Source organism: Cololabis saira, chromosome 3 (genome assembly GCF_033807715.1).
Source record: "Cololabis saira isolate AMF1-May2022 chromosome 3, fColSai1.1, whole genome shotgun sequence".
NCBI classification, from domain to species: domain Eukaryota; kingdom Metazoa; phylum Chordata; class Actinopteri; order Beloniformes; family Belonidae; genus Cololabis; species Cololabis saira.
Genome location: NC_084589.1, coordinates 37569354 through 37596646, shown reverse-complemented (window position 1 = coordinate 37596646; position 27293 = coordinate 37569354). Strand labels below are relative to the sequence as shown.

Genomic DNA, 27293 nt, shown 5'->3' with positions numbered 1-27293 from the left:
ATGTCCCTTTCTCTTACGATTCAGGTCAAGAGCGGCTTTCCTGAATGCCTGAATGCCAAACTCAAGCAACTTCTAACCCATTAACCTGTTTCATGGCCAGGTTAAGGTCAAGGAGGAAGTAGGGGAACTTGCAGTTCCTCGACTGACCACTAGGTGGCGAATCAGGCTGCGATGCCGGTGTTTTACTCGACTGGTCTGACTCCAGCAGCAGCAGGTCAACTGCTAGTCCTCGTTTCAGATTATCTTTCAGTAGCCAAACTCAAAACGAGGACGTTTGGACAGATTTGATCAGAATTTATGTTAAGTATTAGTATTTAGCATCAAAGTCAGCCATTCCAAAATGGGTATCTGTGACTGAAATAAGGTAGGCGTTAGGGCTGGGCGATATGGACCAAAAGTCATATCTCGATATTTTCTAGCTGATTGGCGATACTCGATATATATCTCGATATTTTTTCTGTGCCATAATTGGGGTTTCCCCCAAAGCATTATAGCATAGCATCTCTGTTAGCTTCATTTTTTTCTGAGGCAAACCCTTAAAAAAAACAGTCAGTTTTAATACAATGCCTCGTGCCAAATGTCACACAGGTACATTTATTAACAGAGACCTGCACAATATCAAAATGTATAAAACAAATGAAATAAAAATAAACTGCCTGCATATATAGAATAAAAATGCTTCTTGAATAAAATAAAACAAATATCCCTTTCCTGCATAACAATTACATTAAAATACACTGTACAATTAATACAGTGTAGACAGTAACAGGCAGACTTTTCAACTGAGGTTGATAGTTGTGCAAATAACAAAGCATTTGTGCAAATCTCAAATAAAACATTCAAGTCAATTTGTCACAAAATAAGCTATATCAAAATCAAAAACATTTTTTTTTTTTTTAAATCGATATAAACGATATTGTCTTGTACCATATCGCGTTTGAAAATATATCGATATATATTAAAATCTCGATATATCGCCCAGCTCTAGTAGGCGTGTTTGTTTTATCCATTTGTAACATGTTTAACGTAGAACAAGCAACAGCTTTGAAGCCTTCGTGGCTCCTCAGTGGCTTTACTTTCATTTTTACGTCACTTGCAACGAACAGTTTTCAGCCTGTCGCGTATTGTGTTGTTGAAGACCGAAATGCAGGAGGATGAGGCAGCTGGAATTCCAATTTAAGTCTTTTAATTCAAAAATGAAAAGGTTACACAGAGACAAATACTAAATAAATAAATACAGACCCAGGAAAAGACACAGGTGGACCAGTAGGGAGGAAGGGAAAGACACCGTAGTCTGTGTAAAGTAACGGGCGGCGCATTGGGTCACGTGACCCACCAGTTTCTACAGAGCGGTTATGAAGCCTCTTCTTCTTTGTAAAGGGGCCAACAGGAACATGCGTCATATGGCAAAGTTAGCTAACCAGCTCCTTTAGTGGATCCAAACCGGAATATCTCCGGAGCTGCCGGCAGACGTTCTCGGCGGTTAAATCAGAAATCATTTTAATTAGTCAGTGAGTCGATACTGGGTTTGAACAGCTGGTTACTTCACTAAGTGATGTAGCATAACCCTGCGTTCACACTGAAAGAGTCACGGGAGTCCCGACGCCAGCATCTCGCCACTTGGTGCATTCACACTGAAAGCATCAGTGCCTGCAGCGGGGCGGGGGTGGGCGGGGCTAAAGCTGCGCTGCAGAACTGAAGGGAACAGTGGGAACAGCCTACACGTATAGCGTACACATCTTAATTTTCCTATTTCACCATAGATCACACTTTGGGAACCTTCTTTATATTTTAGCGTTATTTCCGCGTAGATAAGAGTGAGTTTGATGCTCCTTTAACAAGTTTGGTCCGTGGATTCAACATCAATATATAATAAAATAAGTTTGTAAGTGCACAGCTCTGCTCCTGTACGCATATGAATGAGTGTACGTTTGTGTGAACATGAAAGTACAATCAGCATTGAGGCTTCTCGCTTCGGGAATCCCGGTCTATGATTGGACGACGCCTCGGCGTCGCCGCTGCTCATTTGCATAAAGTTCAGATTTTTCAACTTTTAAATTGACACGCCGCGCCCGCCGCCCGACGCTCCTGCCGCTCCCGCCGGTCCCGCCGCCCCCGCCGCCTCTCGACGCCCGTTTTTCATAGACAATGAATGGCAGCCAGACGCCTATGACGCCCGTGACGCTTTCAGTGTGAACGGGGGGTTAGGATGAAGAAGTGATAACGGCTAGCCGACTTTCAACAAATCATATTAAAAATAAATATATTGCTTTTATAAATTCTCCCAGCGTGGTACAAAAACATTCAGCCCCCTCAGAGTGTGAAATCAAACGATTGTGACCAAAACGTTTTTTTTTTTTTGTAGGCTATAAATATGTTTATTTCTGCTCTAAAGTTGGACATTTTAACATGGAAGCTAATGGAGATCGACTCGCTTTTGCAGCCATCCTCTAGTGGTCAGTCGAGGATCTGCATCTTAGTTCAGTGTTGCCAGATATCCAAACCAAATTATTGTAAAAAGAGCCTGAAACTATCACATTTATCTCTATGTCTGTATGAGAGAGGATGTAATAAAATTAATAAAACTTAATACAGCAGATCAAGTACAAACAAATTAAGCTGCTGAATCTGATTTCAGATCAGACGAATAGTGAATAACAGTCGTGCAGAGGTCGAAATCATTGTACAAATACAATAATTATTGTACATTTGCCAACAGTTTATTCCACATGAGCCTCGACCTGGAAGTTAGATGGTTGGTCCTAACGAGACACAGGTGCAAACAATCAGGGAAGGTTGTGCAAGGGTTAGTCAAACTGGAACCTGAACACCCTGGGGACCATACTTTCAAAATAAAACAAGAAGTAGCTGAACAAAACCAAAAACACTGAAGAAACAGAAGAAGAAACAAATCCCAAGCACAGAAGAATCCTACACCGTGACACATCCTTCGCTACTGCTGCTTTTAATGTTTGATTATCAGCAGCATAAACACAGTATCACTAATCATATCCAACTGAACAGCTGCATCCATCATCTTGGGCACTAACGGAGACGGTTTAGTGCAGTTTTTCTCCTACAAAAGACCCTTTCAGGGTCAAATATTATGTAATTTAAAAAAAAACAAGCTTTTAACAGGGAATCGGTTAACTTTAGCAGCACGTGTGGAAATTGATGATTGTTACAGTAGATACTAGGAATGGGCGATATTTTACCGTTCACGATATACCGTCCAAAAAATTCCCCATGGTAAGAATTTGTCATCTTGCAGTAAAAACAATAAATTCCCGTTGATGACGTTTTTGTGTAAAGCTGATTTATGGTTCTGCGTTAAATCCATGCACAACGTACGTGAAGGAAGGAAGGAAGGAAGGAAGGAAGGAAGGAAGGAAGGAAGGAAGGAAGGAAGGAAGGAAGGAAGGAAGGAAGGAAGGAAGGAAGGAAGGAAGGAAGGAAGGAAGGAAGGAAGGAAGGAAGGAAGGAAGGAAGGAAGGAAGGATATATATATATGAGCAAGAAAGAAAGAAAAAAGAAATGAGCCAGAAAGAAAGAAAGAAAATGAGCCAGAAAGAAAGAAAGAAAGAAATGAGCCAGAAAGAAAGAAAGAAAGATAGATAGAAAGAAAGAGAGAGAAATGAGCCAGAAAGAAAGAAAGAGAAATGAGAAAGAAAGAAAGAAAGAAAGAAAGAAAGAAAGAAAGAAAGAAAGAAAGAAAGAAAGAAAGAAAGAAAGAAAGAAAGAAAGAAAGAAAGAAAGAAAGAAAGAAAGAAAGAAAGATAAATTCCCGTTGATGAGGTTTTTGTGTAACAAACATGGCGGATCTGAGACATTACAGTTTTGCAGTACAGGTGGACTCATTTAATTGGTTTTTATCAATTCAATTTAATTTGTGTAGTTTAGTAGCGTTTAGTATTCTTTTAGAGCAGTGTTTTGGGGGCTCCAAAGACTGAATGTGGTGATAGATTTATAGTTACAAAGGTGGAGTTGAATTGGTATTTTTTTTAATCGTAATTTTTATCGTTATCGGGATAAATGCCAGAAATTATCGTGATACATTTTTAGTCCATACCGCCCATCCCTAGTAGATACATGTGGGCTGGCCAGCTATTCTAATCATTTTCCTTGTTCATACAAAGACACAAACATGGTTCCTCTGGATTAAATGTTGATTTCCATGGAGCGAGTTTAACAGATGCAGAAGAATGGATGGACGCAACCAACCAGAAACTAGACATGTGACGCAGGCAGCCAGACTGGTGTCAACGAAAGACAACCAGAACCAGAGACAACTTTCAGACATGGAAGCCAGACTGCACGATGCTGGAGCCACAAAACTCTTCATCTGACACAATTAACACGGTTTTCACACCTTACAGTATGTTGCTTTGAACGATTTTATTTCAAAGTGAGAGAAGGGAGTGCAGGAGGAAGTGTTATATGACACATTTCCAAGTGTAAATAATTGGTAAAAAATCTCACTCTAAGTGTGATACACCTGAAATCTCTCAAACAACTGGACCTTGCTTGAGTCAGAGCCGGGCTTTTATCTGCAGTTCCAGGGGAGGATCGTTACGCTGGCGGGTGTCGTACAATGAGGTCGAGATCAGCAATACATGTGGGGATAAGACACAGAGAGGAGAAGGTGATGATGAGATTTAAATATAGATGTCATGACCAGGCGGTGTAAACTTCGTGGTTATTAATTCAGAGTGATCTCACCAAGAACTCGTGTCTCTGAAGGCTCAGGAAGTGTGAAGGCTGTTGACAGGATGTCAGCAAGGAACTGACTGCAAGTGAGCAAGGGATGAATGTGTCGGAGCCTCAGCCGAGCCGTCGACCGGAGGAAGATCCACAGAGGGAGGGAAGTGTGTGACATGAGTCATTTTAGCACCAAATTGGACCAAAGTGGGGTTTGTTGCGTGATTGACGTCTCCGCAGACATACAGCCATACGTGTAGTCTGACACCCACTGAGCTGACGACATGCAGGTTACAGGGGCCAAGTGTTTTATGTTGTGCTTCTGTTTAACTTGACCCTTTAGCTTCGGGCTTATCTTTGTGTCCCGTTTCCTGTTTTATTTTGAAAATCTGTGTGCTTGTGTGTTTAGTTCTTGTATGACTTTTCCATGCTCCTGATTGTTTGCACCTGTGTCTCGTCAGGTCCTGTGGGTATATGTTGTCCTCCCTGCCAGCCCGTTGGACCCTCTCTCCCGTCTCTTTGCCCCTTGGGCTACTTTGCTGTTATCTGGTTTTTATCTGTTATCTTTTTTTGTTGTTCAATGAAAGTATTTTCTTGCTGCCTGTGTCTCTCCGGAGTTCAGGTCCTGAACTCTCACCTCATGATGTACTGTAGCCTACAGAAGCAGAAACGCTGCATCCCCCGAGTTACTTTCTGCTGAAACCAGTTCAACTTCATCAGACAATCGATCATGTAATTGCTGAACAATGTCTGAACAATGACGCGTCGCGTTTCCGTCAGGAAAGCTTGTTTTATTTATTTATTTATTTATTTATTTATTTATTTATTTATTTATTTATTTATTTATGACGGATCCCCATTAGTCCTCAGTGCAGTGAAGACTATTCTTCCTGGGGTCCAACATTGCACACATAAAACGATACAATACAATCCTTACAATTAAAACATAACTAAATCTAAACAAAAATGATCTGAGATGTAATGGAATAAAACCCTTCAATTGTTGAAACCAGCCAGAAACAACAAAAAATATTCCATTTTACACACTCATAATTTCAGAATAAACCAACAATTTCAGAATAAACCAACTAACTACAACTGACTTCCTTGCTAAGTACCGCTTTTCTTAATTTATTTTTGAATCTAGCTTTATTGTTTATCACTATTAAATATAGTAGAAGCTTATTCCAATATGTTATTGCTCTATACATTGTAGCCTCTTTAGTGCATTGGTCTTGGTAGAGGAAGAGTAAAGTGAACACCAGCAGCAGATCTGGTTGCATAGCCATGTTGAGTATTGCTGGGTTTTAGATGGACCTGAATAGATCAGGGGTGTCCACCTTATTTTCATTTCATCGAGTGGCAGTGATTGAGGTTGCTGCGTGATGGAGAGCGGCTGCTTTGACAATTATGACTTGTAATCTCTGGCGGGCCACATAATTAGAAACGGCGGGCCAGACTCGGCCCGCGGGCCTCGAGTTTGACACATGTGGAGCAGATGATTTATTGCGGTCAAACCAGCCATGACTATGATCTCGTCTCTCTGTGCATCACAGAGTTCAGACTTCAGACACCTCGGGTTGTTCATTTTATTAGCTGTTTATTTATTTGCAAATGTATTATTTCTAAATGTATTTCTATATTTATTATTTATTTCCATCTTCTTGATAAAGACTTGGATACTAAAATACTTTATTCTATTACGTTAAAAAGTGAACGATGCAGAACTGAGAAAAGTGGCCGACTCATAAGCCCCGCCCCCTCCCCGTTTCCTCTCATCAAAATTTTTTTTCTTTTTTCCACAAAGTTATCAAGTAATTAACACATTTTAAAAGCTGTCATGATTAAGTGTTTAAAATAATATCCTGTTCCCACTTCTGTGACTTTAACTTTTCCCTTCAACATTAATTTACCGGCGTGACTGGATGCAGGGGCGCCGCTAGGGATTTTGGGGCCCATGAGAAGAATCTTTACATGGTCCCCGGACACAGCGGCAACGTTTTAGTTATGCTATTTTACACACAATTACGTTTTTTTAATGGTATTTTGTATATATATATATATATATATATATATATATATATATATGTGAATGAATGAATGAATGTATATGAAGTTTCCAAAACAATGGTTATGGATACCAGGACATTAAAAAAAAAAAAAAACATTTGTGATTAGCCTATATGTTAGTTAATAACTTTGTTTCTGTCTTATCATTTCCTGATCATTGGGGGCCTCTCTGGGCCCCCCTCGATCACGGCCCCCTAGAATCCGTCTCTTTTACCCCCCCACTTTCAGCGTACCAGACTGGATGTACAGACTGCACTCAAACTTCCCATTTAGGCTCCTTTAACAATTTTAACTTCTTTGTATTTTCTGCCATATTTTTCAAAGCGAAGACAACCGAGCTACGTTTGAGTTTCCCGTCTAAAAAATTGATGTTTTATTGTCTATTGTCTTATTTTTCATCTTCAAGCATTTCAAGATTATTTATTTTTCCATTCCCAGGAGGGCGAATACTGAGAACACGGGTCTAGTTGATATTAGAAACAGCTGTTAAATCGTTCAATTCGTCTACGCAGCATCCGTGTTTCGTTTTCAATTTGCGTTGCCACGGTGACCCGCGGTATCAGCTCTTCATTGATGATGACTTTTTATAGTTGCATGTTCAGAGTCGAGCGAACCAACCCTCAACATCTTTCCTGAAACTTTAAAACCCAGAAAACTTTTTTTTAGTTTGTTGTTTTGTTGCTTTTCTGACTCGGCCGCTGCGGACAAACATCCCCACCATCCATCCTTTTACCTTCACCGTCTCTGCAGATGCAGTCTGACATCTGTCGCTGCATTCCTCATATTCCAGCTGTGCACGCGTCGCTGCTCAGAGCTCATCCCTTGTTTCCGCCATCAATCCCAGATTCACGTACGACGACGAGAGACGACATGTTTTCCAGGTTATTTCAAGTTTTTCTGTTCAGAATTGATCAGCTGCATCGGTCGTGAGCACAAGTGGGGGTCTGGATCTGGACTGGGGGCTTCAGCCTTTTATTTTCCTTCTCTCTTTTTTTTTTTCTTTCCACATTCAGGGTTTATTTCAACCTTACAATGTTGTTGTAATGCATAAATTATAAAGACAAATTTAACCAGATAACCCTTGTAAATGAAAGCACCTCAGCTCTCCACTGATGCCATGTTCCTCTTAGCCTCATTCTTCAGCTCACTGTCACGATATTTGTTGCACATTTCAGGATATTCACTGCACACCAACACTTTATACACACCACTGTACCATTGTATTTTACTTATTGTATTTCACTGATTTAATTTTATTTACACATTTATTTTATTCAATTTAATTCTATTTTTTCTTTTTTTGTTGTTGTTGTTCCTTCTCTCTTTTTTATAGAAGTTTCTCATTTCAACTTTAAGGTTGAAAAGCTGGAATTAATTACAAGAAAATCCATTTCCTCCGTGGTAAGCTTGGTCCCGTCTTTGGCCGAGTTTTCTTTTCATTTTTGAGCTGAAACATTATATTCCTTTTGTAGATTTCAGGTGGTTTCAGTTATTTAAATGATCAATAAAAGACAGAACGAAGGTGAAACATCTGATCCCACCTCCTCCCTGCTCTCAGATCAGATGATGCTGCCGAGCTTCTTTCCCTCTCCGTTTAATGTTTTGCACAAAGTACCTTGTTCAGGTTTCTAATGTATAGTGGGTTTAAAGTTAATGAGGGAGGATTTAGAGCCTGGAGGAAGGATCAGTGACTTTGCTGAGGCTAATTATCTGGGCCTCTGCTTCTCTCCTCATCATGATCCCCCCCCTCCCTCCAGGTCTGATCGTGTACCTGGGCATGATGGTCGGCGCCTTCGTGTGGGGCGGCCTGGCCGACCGGATCGGCCGACGGCAGACCCTCCTCATCTCGCTCTCCATCAACAGCGTGTTCGCCTTCTTCTCGTCCTTCGTCCAGGGATACATCTCCTTCCTCTTCTGCCGCCTGGCCTCAGGCGTGGGGTAAGAGGACGGATGAGGACTGAGTTCTCGGACCAGAAACCTGCTTCATCGGCACCTTGTTGTTCCTCTTTTTGATGTTGAACATGTTTCACCTCCATATTTAGATCAGTTCTGGGTTCAAACATGAAATGATTTCAGGAAAAAAAGAGAAATAGGTGCAGCTGTCTTGTTTGAAGTCTTTGGGAGTGACCACGACGTGCACAAGTTCAAACAACCCTCGTCAAAAGAAAAATGATTTCATGTCATGTTAAATGTCAAACATCCTCTTCAGTCCGTTTGCTTTGGAAAAACTCTGAGGTTCTTAATTATTAATAACGTTATTCATGTCCCTTCAGGGATCACTTAGGTATCTTTGAACCCTGCAGATGCTTGTGAAGCTGTTGTTACTTGAATCAAAACTGTAAGGTCAGTGGTTTATTCAGGCTTTCTGTCAAGAAAGATGAGAGGAGGTTGTTCCTCGAGCGCGACAGCTTCTCCTCAAACCCAGTCGGTCCTGTTCCTATTTTCTTGTTGAAGATGTTTCACCTCCAGATTTTGACCAGTTCTGGGTTGGATCATGAAATGACTTTCAGTTATGACGATATCTGTGCTTTTAAGAGGTCTTCTATGACGTAATTAACTAAAGATACCTGCAGAGGCACAAGTTTGGACAACCCTCGTCGAAAAATAAATGATTTCAGGTTGTTAAATGTCAAACATCCTCTTCAACAGTCCGCTACCGTTTGCTTTGGAAAACCTTTGAGGTTATTAATTATTAATAACGTGTTTCATTTCCCTTCAGGGATCAGTTAGGTATCTTTGAACCCTTGAAAGATGCTTTTTCAGATTTAGACGACTTTATTAATCCCTTTGGGATGTTCCCACGGGGAAATGGACATCTCCATCTCACTCACTCAGCACTGTCATTTACAAATCAAACACCCCGAAAACCAAACACCCATAAAGGTAAAAAATTTAAAATAAAGATAAAAATAAAAACAAAAATATGAATTAAAAAAATAAAAAGTCCAGTACCATAAATAAAATTATATGGATAAAAGAGAAATAAGTGTTATGTAATATTGCACAAAGTTATTGCACATCTGGTGATGCCCAAGAGATTGAATCAAAGGTGTAACGTCAGCGGTTTATTGGGGTTTTCTGAATGAAAGGTGAGTTGAAGTTGTTCCTCCTCAAACCAGTCCCGGCTGTCGTGTCGTCAGAGCCGCTGAGAACCGGTCCGAGAAGTGAAATAAGTGAAACCCACAACAAAGGAGTGGAAACGGATATCAACTCGTTAAGATCAGTTTGTAATTTGTAATGTATTTATTTATTTTAAAACAGGAACAGTGTACAATAAGACATTAATCTTGTACAAGAGAATATGCATTGTGCCAGGTTGTAGCAGCTTGCTATTTTCCACCTGTAGTCCCTGGGCAGGTTGATGGAATACTACATAAAAATTAGTATAGAAAAAAGAAAAAAATAAGTAAAAGAGCAGAACAAAGCAAAGAGAAAATAGATAAAATAGATAAATAGAAACATGGCATCTGGAACATGGAGCATGGGATCTGTCAGATGTTGGCACCTAAGATTTAAAGCTAGGCTGCCCCCCCAACACACACACACACACACACACACACACACACACACACACAATGTATACATACTTGTCTTGACAGTAACCAACGCTTGGCAGAGTATTCCATTGAGTCATTGCAATACAGGAGAATGATGACTTCCCAAATGCAGTTTAGTGTTGGGGTTCACTACACTCCCCCCTTGTAACAGATCTTGTTGTTCGTGTTAAGAACATCAGAGATCGTCAGGAGTTTGAAATTTGAATATTCTGGGAATCTTAATCTTAAACTGTAAGCTATAATCAGCAATATTAAAATAATAAAAGGCTTGCAATATTTCAGTTGATTTGTAATGAATCCTGAATGTATGACATTTTTGTTTTGTTTTAATTGCCTTACAGAAAATAAAGAACTTTATCACAATATTCTAATTTTCTGAGACAGTCCTGTATGCTCTCTCTCTCCCTCCCAGCATCGGCGGCTCCATCCCCATCGTCTTCTCCTACTACTCCGAGTTCCTGGCTCAGGAGAAGCGAGGAGAGCATCTGAGCTGGCTCTGCATGTTCTGGATGATCGGCGGCATCTACGCCTCGGCCATGGCGTGGGCCATCATCCCCCACTACGGTGACACTTTCCCCACACTCTCCTGCGCTGAAACGGTAAACCTGAAGCAGCGCGTTCTCACCCTCCTCCACCTCTCCGCCTCTCCCCCCTGCAGGCTGGAGCTTCCAGATGGGCTCGGCCTACCAGTTCCACAGCTGGCGCGTCTTCGTCCTGGTGTGTGCCTTCCCCTCCGTGGCGGCCATCTGTGCCCTCACCACCATGCCTGAGAGCCCACGCTTCTACCTGGAGGTCAGTCAACGCCGCAAACTCCCACCTCAAGAGAGTTTGTTTGAACGCACCGCCACCCTGAAACTAAAGTTGCTTTCATCAACGAAAATTATGACTAAATGTATTTATTTATTTATTTATATCAGATCCCCATTAGTTGCTGCCTCAGCAGCAACTATTTTTCCTGGGGTCCAACAGTATAAATATACATTTCTATAAAACAGAACAGAAACAACAGAATAAAACAAAGTACGAAGAACAACAACTAAAAAGAAAAACAAGACAAAAAAAACAAAAACAAATAAAAAATAAAGATAATAATAAGCAGAAAACAATGAAAAAAAGAAAATTAATTTTCCTAAATGAAAAAACGAAAATGAAAAAAACAAAAAATAACAAATAACAGATAGATTAAAGATAAATCCAAGTACAACTAAAGATAAATAAGTGCATACTAAATGAGGCAAATACAAAAACAAAAAAAAACGTATTTCAATAGAAGAAAATTTAAAAATAGTGAAAATAACCGGAAACGTCACAAAACTTCAGCAAAATAAAATACTAAAAATTGAAATTAAATATCGTCATCACCTGAGGAAAACAAGACGAGACGCAACGAAAATGCTGGTCATGTGACGATAACGATAACTTAATATATAATGGAATATCTTAGACAAATAAAAACGAGACTATGACCATGTTGTCATTAAAGTAAACTGTTAAACTGATCTGTGTGATAAAGTTGAAAAGGAGATTCTTTTTTTCATGCAATGGTCCCGGGGAGCAGTTCACAGGTGTTGGTTTTTTTCCCATTAGTAGTGAATGAAATTGGGAAAACTGTTGCAGTACTTAAAAGACTGATATAAAACATCTGGTCTATCATAGAATCTGCTGCTAATAAGTAGATGTCGCTGGAGATGACACTTCCATTTTTCAATGTGATTCGATATTAACAACGCTTGTGCACCTTTTCCTGACACTTTTGATTTTTTATTTTTTTTATTGGAACTGGCTGAGATAAAGGATAGAATTAGGTCGAATTAGGGACAGACAACAAACCAACTTCACTTATGCTCATGAGAATATTTTATCTTTTAAATGTAAACATAAGCGATAAATAAATATATAATGCAATATCGCAGATGAATTAAAAACAAGACTAAATGTAGATACAAATGAAAAACTCTGCTAAAATGTGTCTTCATTTTCGTTGACCAAAACGCAACGAAATGTTCTACCAAAGATCCTTAATGTCCATGTTTTCAGTAGTTTCCTCTGGTTTAATGTCCATGTTTTCAGTAGTTTCCTCTGGTTTAGTTCTGCTGCTGGGTGACGTCACGTCCTCAATCCCAGTCGCTGCAGCGGGGAATCAGATCCAGAAGATGCAGCTGCAGAGTTAGAGGCTGATGCCTTTAATGCAGAGCTCTATGTTCACGTCAATTAAAAACAAAGTTACATAGAGAAACGCGGGGATCTGCTCTGGGGCTGGGAGAAGAAGAAGAACCATCTTTGGATACACTTTCCTACATAGACGTGGAAAAGAAAACAGAAACAGAAAATAAGCCTAAAATGCTCAGACTTTTAGTCGACTGAAACTTGACACGACTAAAAGGAGAATGAACGTGACTAAAATTAATAAAAACTAAAATGATAGCTTGACCCAAATACTAGACTAGAACTAAAATTGAAACAGAATGACAGAAACAACACTACTGAGAAGACACGTGGCAGGCGAAGGTAGATTTTATCATTAGATTTAGGAATATTCTTCTCTCTTCTCTCCTACCTCATCCCTTTTTCTCTCATTTCTTCCTGCGTTAATACTGACTCAGCCTTTTTAACCTTGCTTTTTAAATTTTTTTTAATTTATTCATCATTTTTCCTTATCTATTTATTTATTCATATATTTATTTTTTCATTATTATTTATTCATTATATTTCCTTATCTATTTATTTATTCATATATTATTTTTTTTAATTATTTATCCTATTTATTAAAATTTTTTTTTTGTTGCTGCTGTCTCTCTCCTAAAATAACCATCATTCTAGAAAACCATCATACTCAAACACACCCACGCCTGCATATAAGAAGAAATCCGAGCAAAAACAATGATTTTGTTGGTCTCAGAGAGTCTTTGGACTTGGAGACGATGCAACCACGCGCGTCATCGCCAGAACATCACCGAGTTCCTGACGTCTCAGACGTCCTCAGATAATTTTAGTCCGGTTTGATCCGGGATCAGGTTGGGTTTCTGCAGAGCAGCCGTCACCTGCAGGGAGTCGGGATCATGCTGCTCTCGTCAGAGTCCCGACCACAGCCAGCTTTATCCCGTCACGGTGACATGGTGACGGAGGCCAGCTGAGCAAGGCATCAAGCGCATCAGTCATCTGGCTGGACGGCACCTCGTCAAGTCAGACACAACCGATCAGGCGCCGTTGTCACTTCCTGCCGGTTCAGACCTCCAGTCGGGTTCAGATCTGTAGGTCTGACTGACGACAATCACAGGACACAAACTGACTCATCACTTCATGATAAACGTTCTGATCTGTTCTTGATTACGGCGATGTTGTGTACATGTGTGCGTCAGCCAGCTGTCTACAGTCCTTGACTCCGGTCTACCACTGTGCTCTAAGGTTCATAACTGTTTGTAACCATCTCACTCACCACTGTGAATTGTATGCTAAAGCTGGCTTGCCTTCTCTGAATGTTAGACAATTTACACACTGGATGACTCTGATTTATAAGGCTCTTCTTGGCTTGGTTCCTGTTTATTTATGTGTATTTCTCCAGAGAACTAAAAGCCATTATGATTTAAGGTCGAATGACACTTTGCACCTGGCTGTTCCTCGTGTTCAGACTAAATTGGGGAAAAAAGCTTTTAGTTTCTCTGCACCCTCTGCGTGGAATAACCTCCAACTTGATCTGAAAAGGCCTGAACTTGATTCATTTGAAGCCTTTCGCTCACTTCTTAAAAACCGACAACGAGAATCCTTTCGGCAGTGCCTGTGTTTTTAAACTACATGTGCCCTTGTTCTTAAATTTTTTATTATTTCTGAAGTTGTTGTTTTTTACATATTATTGAAGTCACCACTATTGCACTTTATTTGCTAAACAGTTTGCACTCTCATTTTAATGTTTATTACGTGATTGCTGTTATTTGTGTGTGGACGTGTGCTGCTGCCTTCCTTGGCCAGGTCACCCTTGGAAAAGAGGTCTTGACCTCAATGGGTCTTTTTATCTGGTTAAATAAAGGTGAAATAAAAAAAAAAACATAAGTAGAGTCAAAGCGTTGTAAACATCCTCTTGTGCAGAAATGTGAACGACTTTTTCTTTCAATTCTCTTCCAGAACGGGAAGCACGACGAGGCCTGGATGATCCTGAAGCAGGTCCACGACACCAACATGCGGGCCAAGGGTTACCCGGAGAGGGTCTTCTCTGTGAGTGGTGCTGCTGGTTCTGCTGGTTCTGCTGCTGGTGCTGCTGGTGCTGCTGGTTCTGCTGGTTCTGTTGGTTCTGCTGCTGGTTCAGCTGGTGCTGCTGGTTCAGCTGGTGCTGCTGGTTCTGCTGGTTCTGCTGGTTCTGCTGGTTCAGCGACCGTATTTTCCGCACTATAAGGCGCACCGCATTATAAGGCGCACTAAATATATGGTAAAATACCGTACTATAGCAGCTGGGGTTGAGTTACGTATCTACCTGATGCAGCTGCGCTACAGGAAATGCTAGAAAATCCTACAGCAAATGCAACAAAAAAAACAAGAAGAAAAGTACCGTATGTCAAACTTTATTAACAAAATAAAAACCAGCTTTGCTCCGTCTCGTCAAAGTCGCCATTATGCGAGTCAGCGTCGCTGCTGTTGTCTTGAACATCTGTGATGATTTCTGACGTTTTAGCGCCATTACTTTGGCGACACCAACTACAGTAGCTACAATCCCCCTGACTACAGTAACAGAAATTACCGTAATGATCATATATAAGGCGCACTGCCGGTTTTTGAGAAAATTAAAGGCTTTTAGGTGCGCCTTATAGTGCGGAAAATACGGTAGTTCTGCTGGTTTTGCCGGTTCAGCTAGTTCTGCTGGTTCTGCTGGTTCTGCAGCCATGAGGCCACTGGTCCAGAGCGTTGTGCATTTGCGTATTAATAAAGCAAAACAGATTTATTTTTTTAACCATCTTTAATCTCCTAACGCCTCCAGCTGCAGTAAACATTCAGAATGTAATTAAATGTAGTGAGATATTTCATAACCTCTTAATATGAATTATTGATCATGCCTGCAAGTCTTCATGTACATAATATTGTGAATAATAATATTCAAGTGGAAGTATTACTTGGATTTCAGCTTTAATTTTCCACCAAAAAAGCATCCGATCTTCTTTCTAAGGACGCAGTAAAACTCAAATACAAAATGCTTCATTAAAAACATATTTATAAATATTTTATTTTGTCTCAATCAAATTTGGCCATTAAAGATTCTCGGTGCCGGAGAGAATCGAAGGTGAACCTGTTTGGTCCTTCACCGAGTGGGACCTGGAGGGCATTCAGGGGGCGTTTCTGACCGCTCCTCTTCCCAGAACCCCTGGCGTCTCTGAGGAGTTGAGGTCATTCGGTGATAGATTCGTCTCCGTCGCTAGCGTCATGCTGCATCATCCAGCTTCTACGCTTAGCTGGAGGCACAAGCCCAAACCATGGTACTACCTCCACAGTACCTCAATAAAAGTCAGCCCTTATTGTGCTTTGCACCCCCCCCAACAACTCAACTGTTGTTTCATCAGTCTACAAAACCTTTTCTAATGGGACTTTTTCACTAGAACCTACTCAGCCCGACTCACCTCCACTCAGTTTGGTTCTTTTCCACCAGGGGTCTAACGTGCCGAGTAGATACTTTTCTGTAACTACTCTGCCGAGGTTCTAATGGCGCTTATCCACTAGTAACTACTCAGCGCGCCCAGACTCAGGACGCTTCGTCCCGAGTCGTACCGCCTCCACCCGCCTCTTCCCCGTTTGTTGGAGTGAAGCTGCTGTGACGTATTTGATTGTGTGATCTAAACGGAGAAAACAACACTAAAGATGTAGAACCTGGAGGAGATGATATATGTGCTGCTGGGTCTGTGGCTTGTGTTCGACATCAAGTTAAAAAATGACATGATGGAAGAAAGCTTCAAGCGGCGACGCTTTTTTAAAATTTTGTTTGTGTCGCGCTGATGAGAAATCAGCTGGTAGTCGCGAGCGGCTATGAAGTGACAGAGCGCCTGGTAGATCTGGTCGTTCCTTATCGCCCGTCTATCACCCGGTGATCCAACTCTGAGGTGCAGATGTTCATAAACCTGGTGGCTGAGGAGAGAATTAAAAAGGGATCTAGACGGGCTTCTCTCACTCTCATTTTTTAACTTGATATCGAACACAAGTCACAGACCCAGCAGCACATCTATCATCTCCTCCAGGTTCTACATCTTTAGTGTCTTCATTTAGATCATACAATCAAATACATCACAGCAGCTTCGCTCCAACCTCCTACTCCTGATCTGGGTCCTGGTTTGTAGTGGACAGGAAACTGGGCCAAGTTGAGCTGAGCCGAGTAGGTACTAGTGGAAAAGCACCATAAGTAGTCCTCTAGATCAGGGGTCGGCAACCCAAAATGTTGAAAGAGCCATATTGGACCAAAAACACAAAAAACAAATATGTCTGGAGCCGCAAAAAATGAAGTCTTAGAATGCTTTAGAATGAAGGCAACACATGCTGCATGCATCTATATTAGTTATAACTGGGGGAAGATTATTTTTTTCATTATGCACTTTGAGAAAAAAGTCGAAATGTTGAGAAAAAAGTTGAAATGTCGAGAAAAAAGTCGAAATGTCGAGAAAAAAGTCGTAATGTCGAGAAAACAGTCGAAGTGTCGAGAAAAAGTCAAAATTTCGAGAATAAAATCAAAATGTTGAGATTAATGTTGAAGTACAATCTCGAGAAAAAAGTCGAAATGTCGAGGAAAAAGTCAAAATGTCGAGATAGGAAAGGAAAAAGGAAGAAAAAAAAGAAGAAAAAAGAAGAAAAAAAGAGAGAGAAAAAAGAAGAAAAGAAGGAAAAAAAAATAAAAAATAAAAAAAAAGGTCAAACATTTTTGAAAAAGCTCCAGGAGCCACTAGGGCGGCGCTAAAGAGCCGCATGCGGCTCTAGAGCCGCGGGTTGCCGACGCCTGCTCTAGATCGTCCAGGTGATCTTTGTCTCCGTGGTTTTCTCTGTCTGGTCAGAGACTCGCTCATCTCCGACTCATTAACAGCGAAGTTCACGAGTTCCAGTTTAGATGTTACTCGTACTTAACTATTCTGCATTTGGACCCGTTTTGATCAGATGTCTAGGAAAAGTAGTACATGTGAAACTGTCTCCAGCTCGTCTACCTGGACTGACGGACGCCTCAGCAGCATCAGCAGCCTCCAGCAAATCAGCTCCTCTCGGTCGTTCGTCCTCACAACTTACAATCCTGCAGTGTCAATGATCAAAGTAGCTGTAAACCACGCCCACCAGATGTGCAAACTGCTCTGAAGTAACCCAATCTGTGGGTTCAGTTATGACACAAGAAACTGTCTTTATTTTGAGTTTTCAGATAAAACTAAGTGTATTTTCTGTCATTATTTATTTTATTAGATTAGATTAATTAATTAACGCAGAAAATTATATACCACGTACCTTCTTTTGTCACTACGTAGGATTGAAAATCAATTAATGTTAAAAATCCAGTCTTCACATGATTTGAATTTCAGTAATGGTTTTATTAATTACTGAGAAGAGGAAGAACGAGCGGTCACTGAAACGGTGATGAAGGTCAAACACAGAGCGTTTCTGCCTCCAGGTGACGACCATCAAAACGGTGAAGCCGATGGACGAGTTTTCCGACATTGGCGACAACGCCCCCTGGCACGCCAAGTGGAGGCTCAAACTCACCCAACTCTTCCATCAGGTGACGTCTGTTTCCCTGTGTGACTCCGTTTCTGTTTCTGCTGAGGGACGTTTCATCTGACTCCATGCTCTTCCTCCTCCCAGGTGTGGTCCAACTTCCTCGCCATCTTCTCCCCCGAGTACCGCCGCACCACCTACATGATGATGGCCGTGTGGTTCTCCATGTCCTTCAGGTGAGAGTGAACTGCCGCACATCTTCCTCCTGCAGCTCAGCGTCAAATTGCAGGTCTAAAGGAGACTCGTCCCATCAGAGGATGCAAAACACTTTTCATCTATCGGACCGGTTTTGATTTCTTTGTGTATAAACTAGGGCTGGACGATATATGGAGATTTAAATATATCTCGATATATTTTCAAATGCGATATGGTACGAGACAATATCGTTTATATCGATATAGCTTCTTTTTTTTAATGATTTTGATATAGCTTATTTTGTGACAAATTGACTTGAATGTTTTATTTGAGATTTGCACAACTGTCAACCTCAGTGGAAAAGTCTGCCTGTTACTGTCTACATTGTATTAATTGCACAGTGTATTTTAATTTAATTGTTATGCAGGAAAGGGATATTTGTTTTATTTTATTCAAGAAGCATTTTTATTCTATATATTTTTTTTTTTTTATTATATATATGTAATTTTTATTTCATTTGTTTTATACATTTTGATATTGTGCAGACCTCTGTTAATAAAGGAACCTGTGTGACATTTGGCACGAGGCTTTGTATTAAAACTGACTGTTTTTTTAAGGGTTTGCCTCAGAAAAAAATGAAGCTAACAGAGATGCTATGCTATAATGCTTTGGGGGAAACCCCAATTATGGCACAGAAAAAATATCAATATATATCGAGTATCGCCATTCAGCTAGAAAATATCGAGATATGACTTTTGATCCATATCGCCCAGCCCTAGTATAAACATGTAAATGAAGGGAGAAGGTGATGCTTAAAAGAGCAAAAACCTAACCTGGGAAATGTCCTGTCATGAGAGACGTTTCTGGAAGCAGTCGGAGTTCCACTTCCACCAGGTTTTATAACTGGAGTCGGAACCACGTGAGCCGCTAGAAGTGGGTGTCGGTGTGTCTGAAGAAAAACACCGGAGTCATGTTTCAGCTGGTATTCCGTTCAAATACTGCAAAGGTCTTTATTGTAAGAATTACAATCAGTACCAAACACAGGAGAGCCGGCTTCCGGTGACCGACTCTGAAAACTTGTAGATTTTTACTCCTCTTTTATACTGTTCAAAAAGCAGGGGCCGTCCCCCAAGCTTCATCAGTCTTTCTCCGTTATGCGCAATCTGTCTCATTTACGCTCCATCTGACAGGTTCTGCCTTCAATTCAAACCCAACCTCCATATCTATGACATCACTGGTATATGTGTACAATTTTAGCGCATACATATGACTTTCTGTTTCCCATCTGTCGACATTTGGCCCCGCATCTATATGTCTTCTGCAACCAAATTCACCTCTCCTTTATTACCTGACGCCTATTACGCTCCAATACTTTCCCTGTCTCATACGTCTTGATCAGATAGTGTTTTTTCTCCCTCTGGCTCCACATCTCAATGGTCGCATAGTCCAGAGCAGTTAAACCTATTCCTTCATACTGCGGCCCACAGTCACCAATCTGCGCTCATCTTTTATCATTCTATTATCATCTTTTATCACACACACTCATTCCGACCCTCTCTCTCTCTCAGAGATCAGATAATTCTGGAGTGAAAAGTTTCCAATGTTAGATTCCAACCAAATGATTATATATATAAAAACACCAATTCCTCTACAACATCACCTCCTGGAAGTCGGTCATCGGGAGGTTAAGCCTGTTCCAGCAAAGTTTAGTAGTTCAGAACTGTAACTGTGATACGAACCGCTCATGTAAACCGATGAACAATCTCTACATGTTCTCCATCAAAGCCTTAATTTGCCTTAATTGCAGTCAGATACTGAACATGAGCCCCATTTTTTAAACGTTTCTGTCAGGGTCCACCACCGCCCACCTCACACGGCTCTTTTGTGCTTTAACTGAAATTGTAGCTTTGGCCTGTCCACTTTTGTTTTCTAATACTCAGAGGAACCAGCAATAACAGGCCAGAAGCCTATAAGCAAGTTTTTCCCAACATTGTATGAAGCTTTTTCTTTTTTTTAAACATATATATGAGGGGGGGTGGGGGGTAGGGAGGGGCATCCGCTGCAAGTCTGAAATGAGAGAAACACAAGAAAACACACAACGGGCACACAAGCCTTTGCAATCTGCAAGAGAGAAAACAAACAAACAGAAACGGGAACAGGCAGAGACACAAACAGCAACCATTCCAGGTTCTTTAAAACTGAATCAGTACTAGGCTACTGCGATTATCTGTCCCCCAAAACAGCGTCCTGCCCACTTCTGAGGATTGTGTTTAGTTTAGTTTAGTTTATTTTGTTTTGGTCATTTACATTTTAAGATGTTTGCATATACACACTGTATATGTATACACACAGGTATAAATATAAATATATATATATTATATATATGTACACATTTCCTTTTTTTTTCTTGACCAAAAAGGTATAGGCTGAATCCTCATGGCTTATTTTGCCTATCCTTTTCAACAAAAGGCAGACTACAGAAAAAAAAGATACTAATAAGAAGAAAACGAAACGAACGAACAAAACAAAGAAAATGAACAAAGAAGAGAAGAAAATAAATGTGGTCACTCACGATTGAGGACAGCTGCAGGAGGAAAGTTGCATAATTTAGACAGTTTAATATGAAGATAATTTATATTAGTATTCTATATTTATCTATTATTTTAGATTTATAATTTTTTTTAAATTTGTTTTTAAATTTGTAAATTGAGCTACTTTTTTTTAGTTCTTCATCCAGGCGGTTCCATAGTTTCACCCCTTGTGTGAACTTATATGGAGATAAAGTTACAGAGGCTACTAGAGCTCTACTGTGATCTAGGTCTGTGATGTCACAGTGATGTCACAGTGATGTCACAGTGATGTCACGGTAGCCTGCAGATATGGCCGAGTAGCAGTGGACTCAGATGAGTTGGGAGTTCAAAACTCGATGCCCAGCATGGTTTAAAATCAGGCCCAAGGCGACGTAAACGTGCCCCTGTAATCCTACGTTGCCGACAGGAAAACTCAACTCTAGCTTCATCGTCTTCTCGCGTCTCCTCTCTCTCCCCGTCCAGCTACTACGGCCTGACGGTCTGGTTCCCGGACATGATCAAGTACCTGCAGAAGCAGGAGTACTCCTCGCGCACCAAGGTCTTCGTCAAGGAGCGAGTGGAGCACGTCACCTTCAACTTCACCCTGGAGAACCAGATCCACCGCCAGGGCGAGTACTTCAACGACAAGTGAGCACCTTTTACCTGAAGTGTATATCTGCTTCCTGCCTAATGAATGCATTTGTTTGCAGAAATATGAATGAAAGGGGAGAATAAAGGAGGCGTCACTGCTTAGATCAACATTCAGAAAAGATTTAAAAAAAGAGAAAGCAAGTATGACTTAAAAGGAACAGAGATTTAAAAAAAAAACAAGATTCAGGACTAAATTGATGGAACGTTGTGTTTCTGTGAAAGGAATCAGTTTATGGAACAATCTGAATAAAGAAAACATTACATTCAAAAGTACAATTACAGCCTGTATGTTAAGTATATATAATGAAATATGTTAGTTGAGTTTGATTGACATACCCATAGGCGGCGGTAATTTTATTTTATTTTAATTTAATTTAATTTTAGTTTTTTTTTTTTTTTATTCACTTAGTTGTTGTTTTTTATCATTAGTATTTTTAATTTATGTTATTTGTGAAGTTATTTCTTGGAAAAAGGGGAAGATCAGATAAGATTCTTCTTCTTTGTGCTCCCTTTTCATTCACAATTTGAGAACATTTGTATTTGTATTGAATTTTTTTTTTTAATGAAATAAAGAATAAAATGAAAAAATTAAATGACGATGCCCTGCAGATCCAAACCTTGTGGTTAAATCCTGTTCCCTCTCTTCCCTCTCCTGCCTCCTCTCACACTGCATCTCCTCCCCTCTTTGCCTCCACGTCCTGGTTTCCTGCGTGTAATGGCCCGCAGGTTCATGAACCTGAAGTTGAGGTCCATGGTGTTCGAGGACTCGCTCTTCGAGGAGTGCTACTTTGAGGACATCACCTCCAGCAACACCTTCTTCAAGAACTGCACCTTCATCGCCACGCTCTTCTACAACACAGGTCGGTGGGAAGTACGGGCGTGTATTTATATGCTCGTTAGGAGGAAGGTGGGAAACCGTGGCCTCTCAAACCCTGCAGGCTGCTACACAACTAATGGATTAGCAGAGGAAATGATTGGATGATGAAAACGTAGATCAGGCCTGGCACAACTCTGAAAGTTCACTTCTTTTCAACGGTTTCAACAAAAGAGTGCAACTTAAGTCCTGCTTTCACACAGTTAGCTGCAGAAGACTGCAGGAAACCTGCTGTGTCGCGCTGCTGAGTTCATGACCGACGTCTTCTGGTGAGAAGGAATGTGGGCATATTATAATATTTATAAATCCCAATTAGGAAAAAGAGCCGTACTGAAAACAGATGATTTTCTTCAGGGCTTATTGAACAACTGCTGGAGTTGGGTTTGTAGCGTTGCTCATGGGTGGGGGCTGCAGAGTGGCTGATGCATCTATGATACCCCTTTTCCACCAAACCGGTTCCAGGGCTGGTTCTGAGTTTGGAACCGGGCTTTCTGTTTCCACTGACAAAGAACTGGCCCCGGTTCCAAGGTAGCACCAACTCTTTGCTGGACTAGAGGAAAGAACCGCTTACGTAAGCGGAGGGGACGGAGTTATTAAGACCAACGTCAATAGCAAGACTGGGAGACGGAGACATTTTCAAATAAGAATGAATCTGGATGCATTTTTATTGTCCCTCGAGGGGAAATTCATTTAGCAGTATGGGAAACAGTCATCATACAAAGACAGACATACCAATAAGAACAATTATCAGAGCATCAGAAAGAAAGATTTAGTTCTCTCCTGTGGATCTCTGTAAAGACACCTCTGGCTGATCCAGTCACACGTTTCCCCGTCGCCGGTGGCCGTCGTCCTGCACGATTTAGGCTCAATTAAAAGGTCGTTAACAGACTTGTTTAGAGTCTGATTACAAGCTGGGGTAGTAATCCTGTCAAGTGAATCAGGTGTGTTGGAGTAGCACTGACCAAACCTGTCAAAATACCCATAAAGCAGCAGGGGAGGAGGAAGGGGCTATAATTTAACCATCACCTTATTTTCAATGTCTTTAAATGTTAGAAATCTCTGAAAAAGTCAATGAAATCACTTCTGAGAGCTGAAGCGTGGCTGAATCTTCAGCCAGTGTTGTTTTTCTCTCTTTTCCCCAGCGCCCGTATTCTCTCTATTTATAGCTCTTTAATGATCTCAGCTTTTTTAACAAGCCGTTGGCACAGATCCAGTCCTCGATGTCCGTTCTCATAATGTGTCCTCGGTGAGTGTTTCTAACGGCTAATGCTGCGAGCAGCATTTAATAAGCAGCATCCCTCTTGGTGAGGCGGCTTCCTCTCCTCCTCTCTCCTCCGGCCGAGCAGCGCCAAGCGCAGCATCCTTAGTTTAGTTTAGTTTATTGGTCCTTTCAATTTCCACAACACAAATAACCCAAAGTACAGGTGCAAATCATCAGTGTTATTCAAAAAATATATATATATTTTTGGTTATATCCATCCATTTTTGGTATGGATGGATATATATATATATATATATATATATATATATATATATATATATATATATATATATACACAGGACTGTCTCAGAAAATTTGAATATTGTGATAAAGTTCTTTGTTTTCTGTAATGCAATTAAAAAAACAAAAATGTCATACATTCTGGATTCATTACAAATCAACTGAAATATTTGCCTATAGCCTTTTATTATTTTAATATTGCTGATTATGGTTTACAGTTTAAGATTAAGATTCCCAGAATGTTGTAATTTTTTGAGATAGGATATTTGAGTTTTCTTAAGCTGTAAGCCATGATCAGCAATGTTAAAATAATAAAAGGCTTGCAATATTTCAGTTGATTTGTAATGATTCCAGAATGTATGTTTTTGTAATTGCATTACAGAAAATCCAAATATTCTAATTTTCTGAGACGGTCCTGTGTGTGTATATATATATATATATATACAATTTTAACTAAAAACCAAGGACCAAAAGGTGTAGACTGAAGCCTACGCTTATGACGCCTACCCTTTTCACAAAAAAATAAGTTAGCTGATAAAAACTAGTGCATTTAGGAGTTAGAGAATGAAAAAAAATACATAAATAAATCCATATGAGAAGTAGCCCGAGTATAGACAAAATAACTGTACACAAACATACAGCATATTCCACATGTCATGTCCATAGGTACATGCCTATGTGTATTATACCTTTGCTTTATATGTATTAATCATTTTGTATTCATAGGTGCTTTTGAATTGTAATAACGTGCTACACATTTTCATTTCTGTATCTAAGCTGTTCCACAGATTAACTCCTGCCACTGAGATGCTTCGTTGTTTAATGTTGGTTCTTGCCTTTGTTTTCCTGAACATACATGCTCTGCTTTGGAAGAGCTTCTGAATACTGTCAGGAAGTGTTTTATTGTTGATTTTAAACATAAATTACGCTGTTTTAAGGTCCACTAAATCTCTGAATTTAAGCACATTTGAATTTATGAATAATCTATTTGTTGGTTCTGGATAATCTGCTTTGTTTATAACTCTAATGGCTCTTTTTTTGTAAAATAAAAATCGGGTCTGTGATTGTTCTTGTGTATTGTTGGTCTCAGAGGCAGAATCGCCTAGCAACCACCCAGCATCATCTGGTGTTTCAGTTTTTTAAAATTAGGACCCTCCTCCCCCTAACCCCCCCCACCCGTCTCATTCAGACTCAGCATCTGTCAGTGAAGAGACAGGCGCTGCTGTTGATTTACTCACCGTTTGCAGTCTCTGCACGTTTCACACCATCGTTCCCGGCCGGTATCAGCGCTCGCCAGGACTTTCTCTCTTTTTTTTTATCTTTTATTTGGAAAAGCCTTGATTTCACAGATGCAGATTCACATAGCGTCAAAATTACTTTAAGTAAGTTAACATAACATTGGCATGACATTTTGTAGTCCTTCTGATGTCCATCAGCCTCCTGGCTCTTCCCAGAATTTTCTTTGTAAAATATTTCCATGGAACATGGAAAGCTTCTCATCTTAAATATTACATACAGAAAATTACACACAAAGCAGAATGAGTAAAGATTGTGCTGTAGATTATATCAATATATCACATTACAAAACACATTTTGATCCCACTCCTTATTTTTGTCAAGTTAGCAAAAGTCAGACCTAATAGGTTTTATGTATCAGTCCACTTAGACACATCTGGTAACATTTCTCCTCGATTTTTAGAGAGAATGACAACTTTTCCATTACATATATTTCATATATTATTCCTATCCATTCATCTATAGTCAGGTTTTAACCACCTCCGTGTAACAGCTTTTTGCTCACTGCAAGGAGTATCTGTAGCAGTTTCTTATTGTTGTTATTCCACCCCTCAAATTGGATGTCACTCATATATAGAGGGTCTGCATTGACGTCACTTCCCCACTGGACCAGCCCCCTTACTCGCACTGAGTGGCAAAAATGGCTGCAACTAGTGGAAAAGACAGGATAACAGCCAATTATCGGCTTAAATTAAAGGCAGTTTGACGTGATAGTGACCCGTACAGTTACCAGAAGAACCAGTGGTCCTTAATTTCTACGCTGGGGTAATACACGAAGCAAAGCTTGAAGGCATACAAAAGTATTGACGCTTGGTCCGACTTCAAGGCAGGATTTGTTGGCGAAATGAAAGTGATGAGGACACACTACCTGATACAAAATGGGAACCGCAAATCCACGTCTTGGTGCCTGGAATCCAGTTGTTTCTGCGAATTGCAGCGATCCATTTATCTCTATTAATCTTATTTTTCGGCAGTCTGTAAAACTATAACTCCGATTTCTTGCTAAATCTATGAGTACAGTCGATCGCACAACAGCTCTTTCCCATTTTAGATGTTTTCCAGTTGCTCAAACTGAAAGTTTACGCTGCCACTCAGTCTTTCTGCCACTCAGTGGGCGAAACCCGCTGTGAAGTCGCATCTGTGACGTCATGCGCATTCCCTCTATAGAGTATCAAACCGGTAAGGAATTTTGACTCCAAATACAGGACTGTCTCAGAAAATTAGAATATTGTGATTTTCTGTAATGCAATTACAAAAAAAAAAATGTCATACATTCTGGATTCATTACAAGTCAACTGAAATATTGCAAGCCTTTTATTATTTTAATATTGCTGATCATGGCTTACAGCTTAAGAAAACTCAAATATCCTATCTCAAAAAATGTGAATATTCTGGGAATCTTAATCTTAAACTGTAAGCCATAATCAGCAATATTAAAATAATAAAAGGCTTGCAATATTTCAGTTTATTTGTAATGAATCCAGAATGTATGACATTTTTGTTTTTTTAATTGCATTACAGAAAATAAAGAACTTTATCACAATATTCTAATTTTCTGAGACAGTCCTGTTTATTATTAATGTGTTTGTGAATTTCCCTCCAATAGGGTACAATAACCTTGCAATCCCAAAATACATGAAAGTGAACCTGAGTCCCACATTTTCTCCAGCAATCATTACTGCTTCCCTGGTGTCGCTTTTGTAGAGGTATAATAAGGACTTTCTTTTAAAAAAAATAGGAATTGGAAACTCTCTTGCTTATTAAGGCTCAGCCTCCCTTTGGGCTCTCTGTTGCCATGACGCACCTTTTCCATGTTCACACTGCAGCAGAGATGATTGGAGGAAAACATGTATGTGTACCACATTTTAGCGTGAGAGAGGTTTAAAGTTCATGTACGGGACATCGGTAGTGAAAGTGTTGGAGGCAGATGTGACGGTGGCTTGTTGACGCCTGTGCAGCGCCGACTCAGCACCGATCCAGCGGTTGTTTGTTTCCGTGTCGTGGGACCGAACATCTCCCTGAGGGCCCTCTCTACGTGCTGCAGCCCTCTTGATAGTTGCTGTTTCTGCTGCCCTTCTGTAGCGTCTACACCTGCGGCACGCTGCTTATTTGGTGTCGTGATCCGAAGGAAAACACAAAGTTGCTCGTTTAACAGATGGATTTAGATATTTATTTATGCTTTGATTTTAAACCAGAAGATCAGAAAAGATCTTTATATCCAC

The 27293-nt window shown here is 40.2% G+C and overlaps 1 protein-coding gene across 1 annotated transcript in view; it reads left to right on the top strand.

Moving 5' to 3' along the window:
- sv2a (synaptic vesicle glycoprotein 2A) overlaps positions 1-27293 on the top strand; it is a 78110-nt gene that overhangs the window by 39171 nt on the left and 11646 nt on the right. The window contains exons 3-10 of the mRNA XM_061717428.1: positions 8526-8706; positions 10738-10889; positions 10984-11117; positions 14445-14534; positions 17941-18048; positions 18132-18220; positions 21233-21397; positions 22127-22260. Of these exons, the coding sequence (XP_061573412.1) occupies positions 8526-8706; positions 10738-10889; positions 10984-11117; positions 14445-14534; positions 17941-18048; positions 18132-18220; positions 21233-21397; positions 22127-22260 (1053 nt within the window). The remainder of the gene's footprint in view (positions 1-8525; positions 8707-10737; positions 10890-10983; positions 11118-14444; positions 14535-17940; positions 18049-18131; positions 18221-21232; positions 21398-22126; positions 22261-27293) is intronic.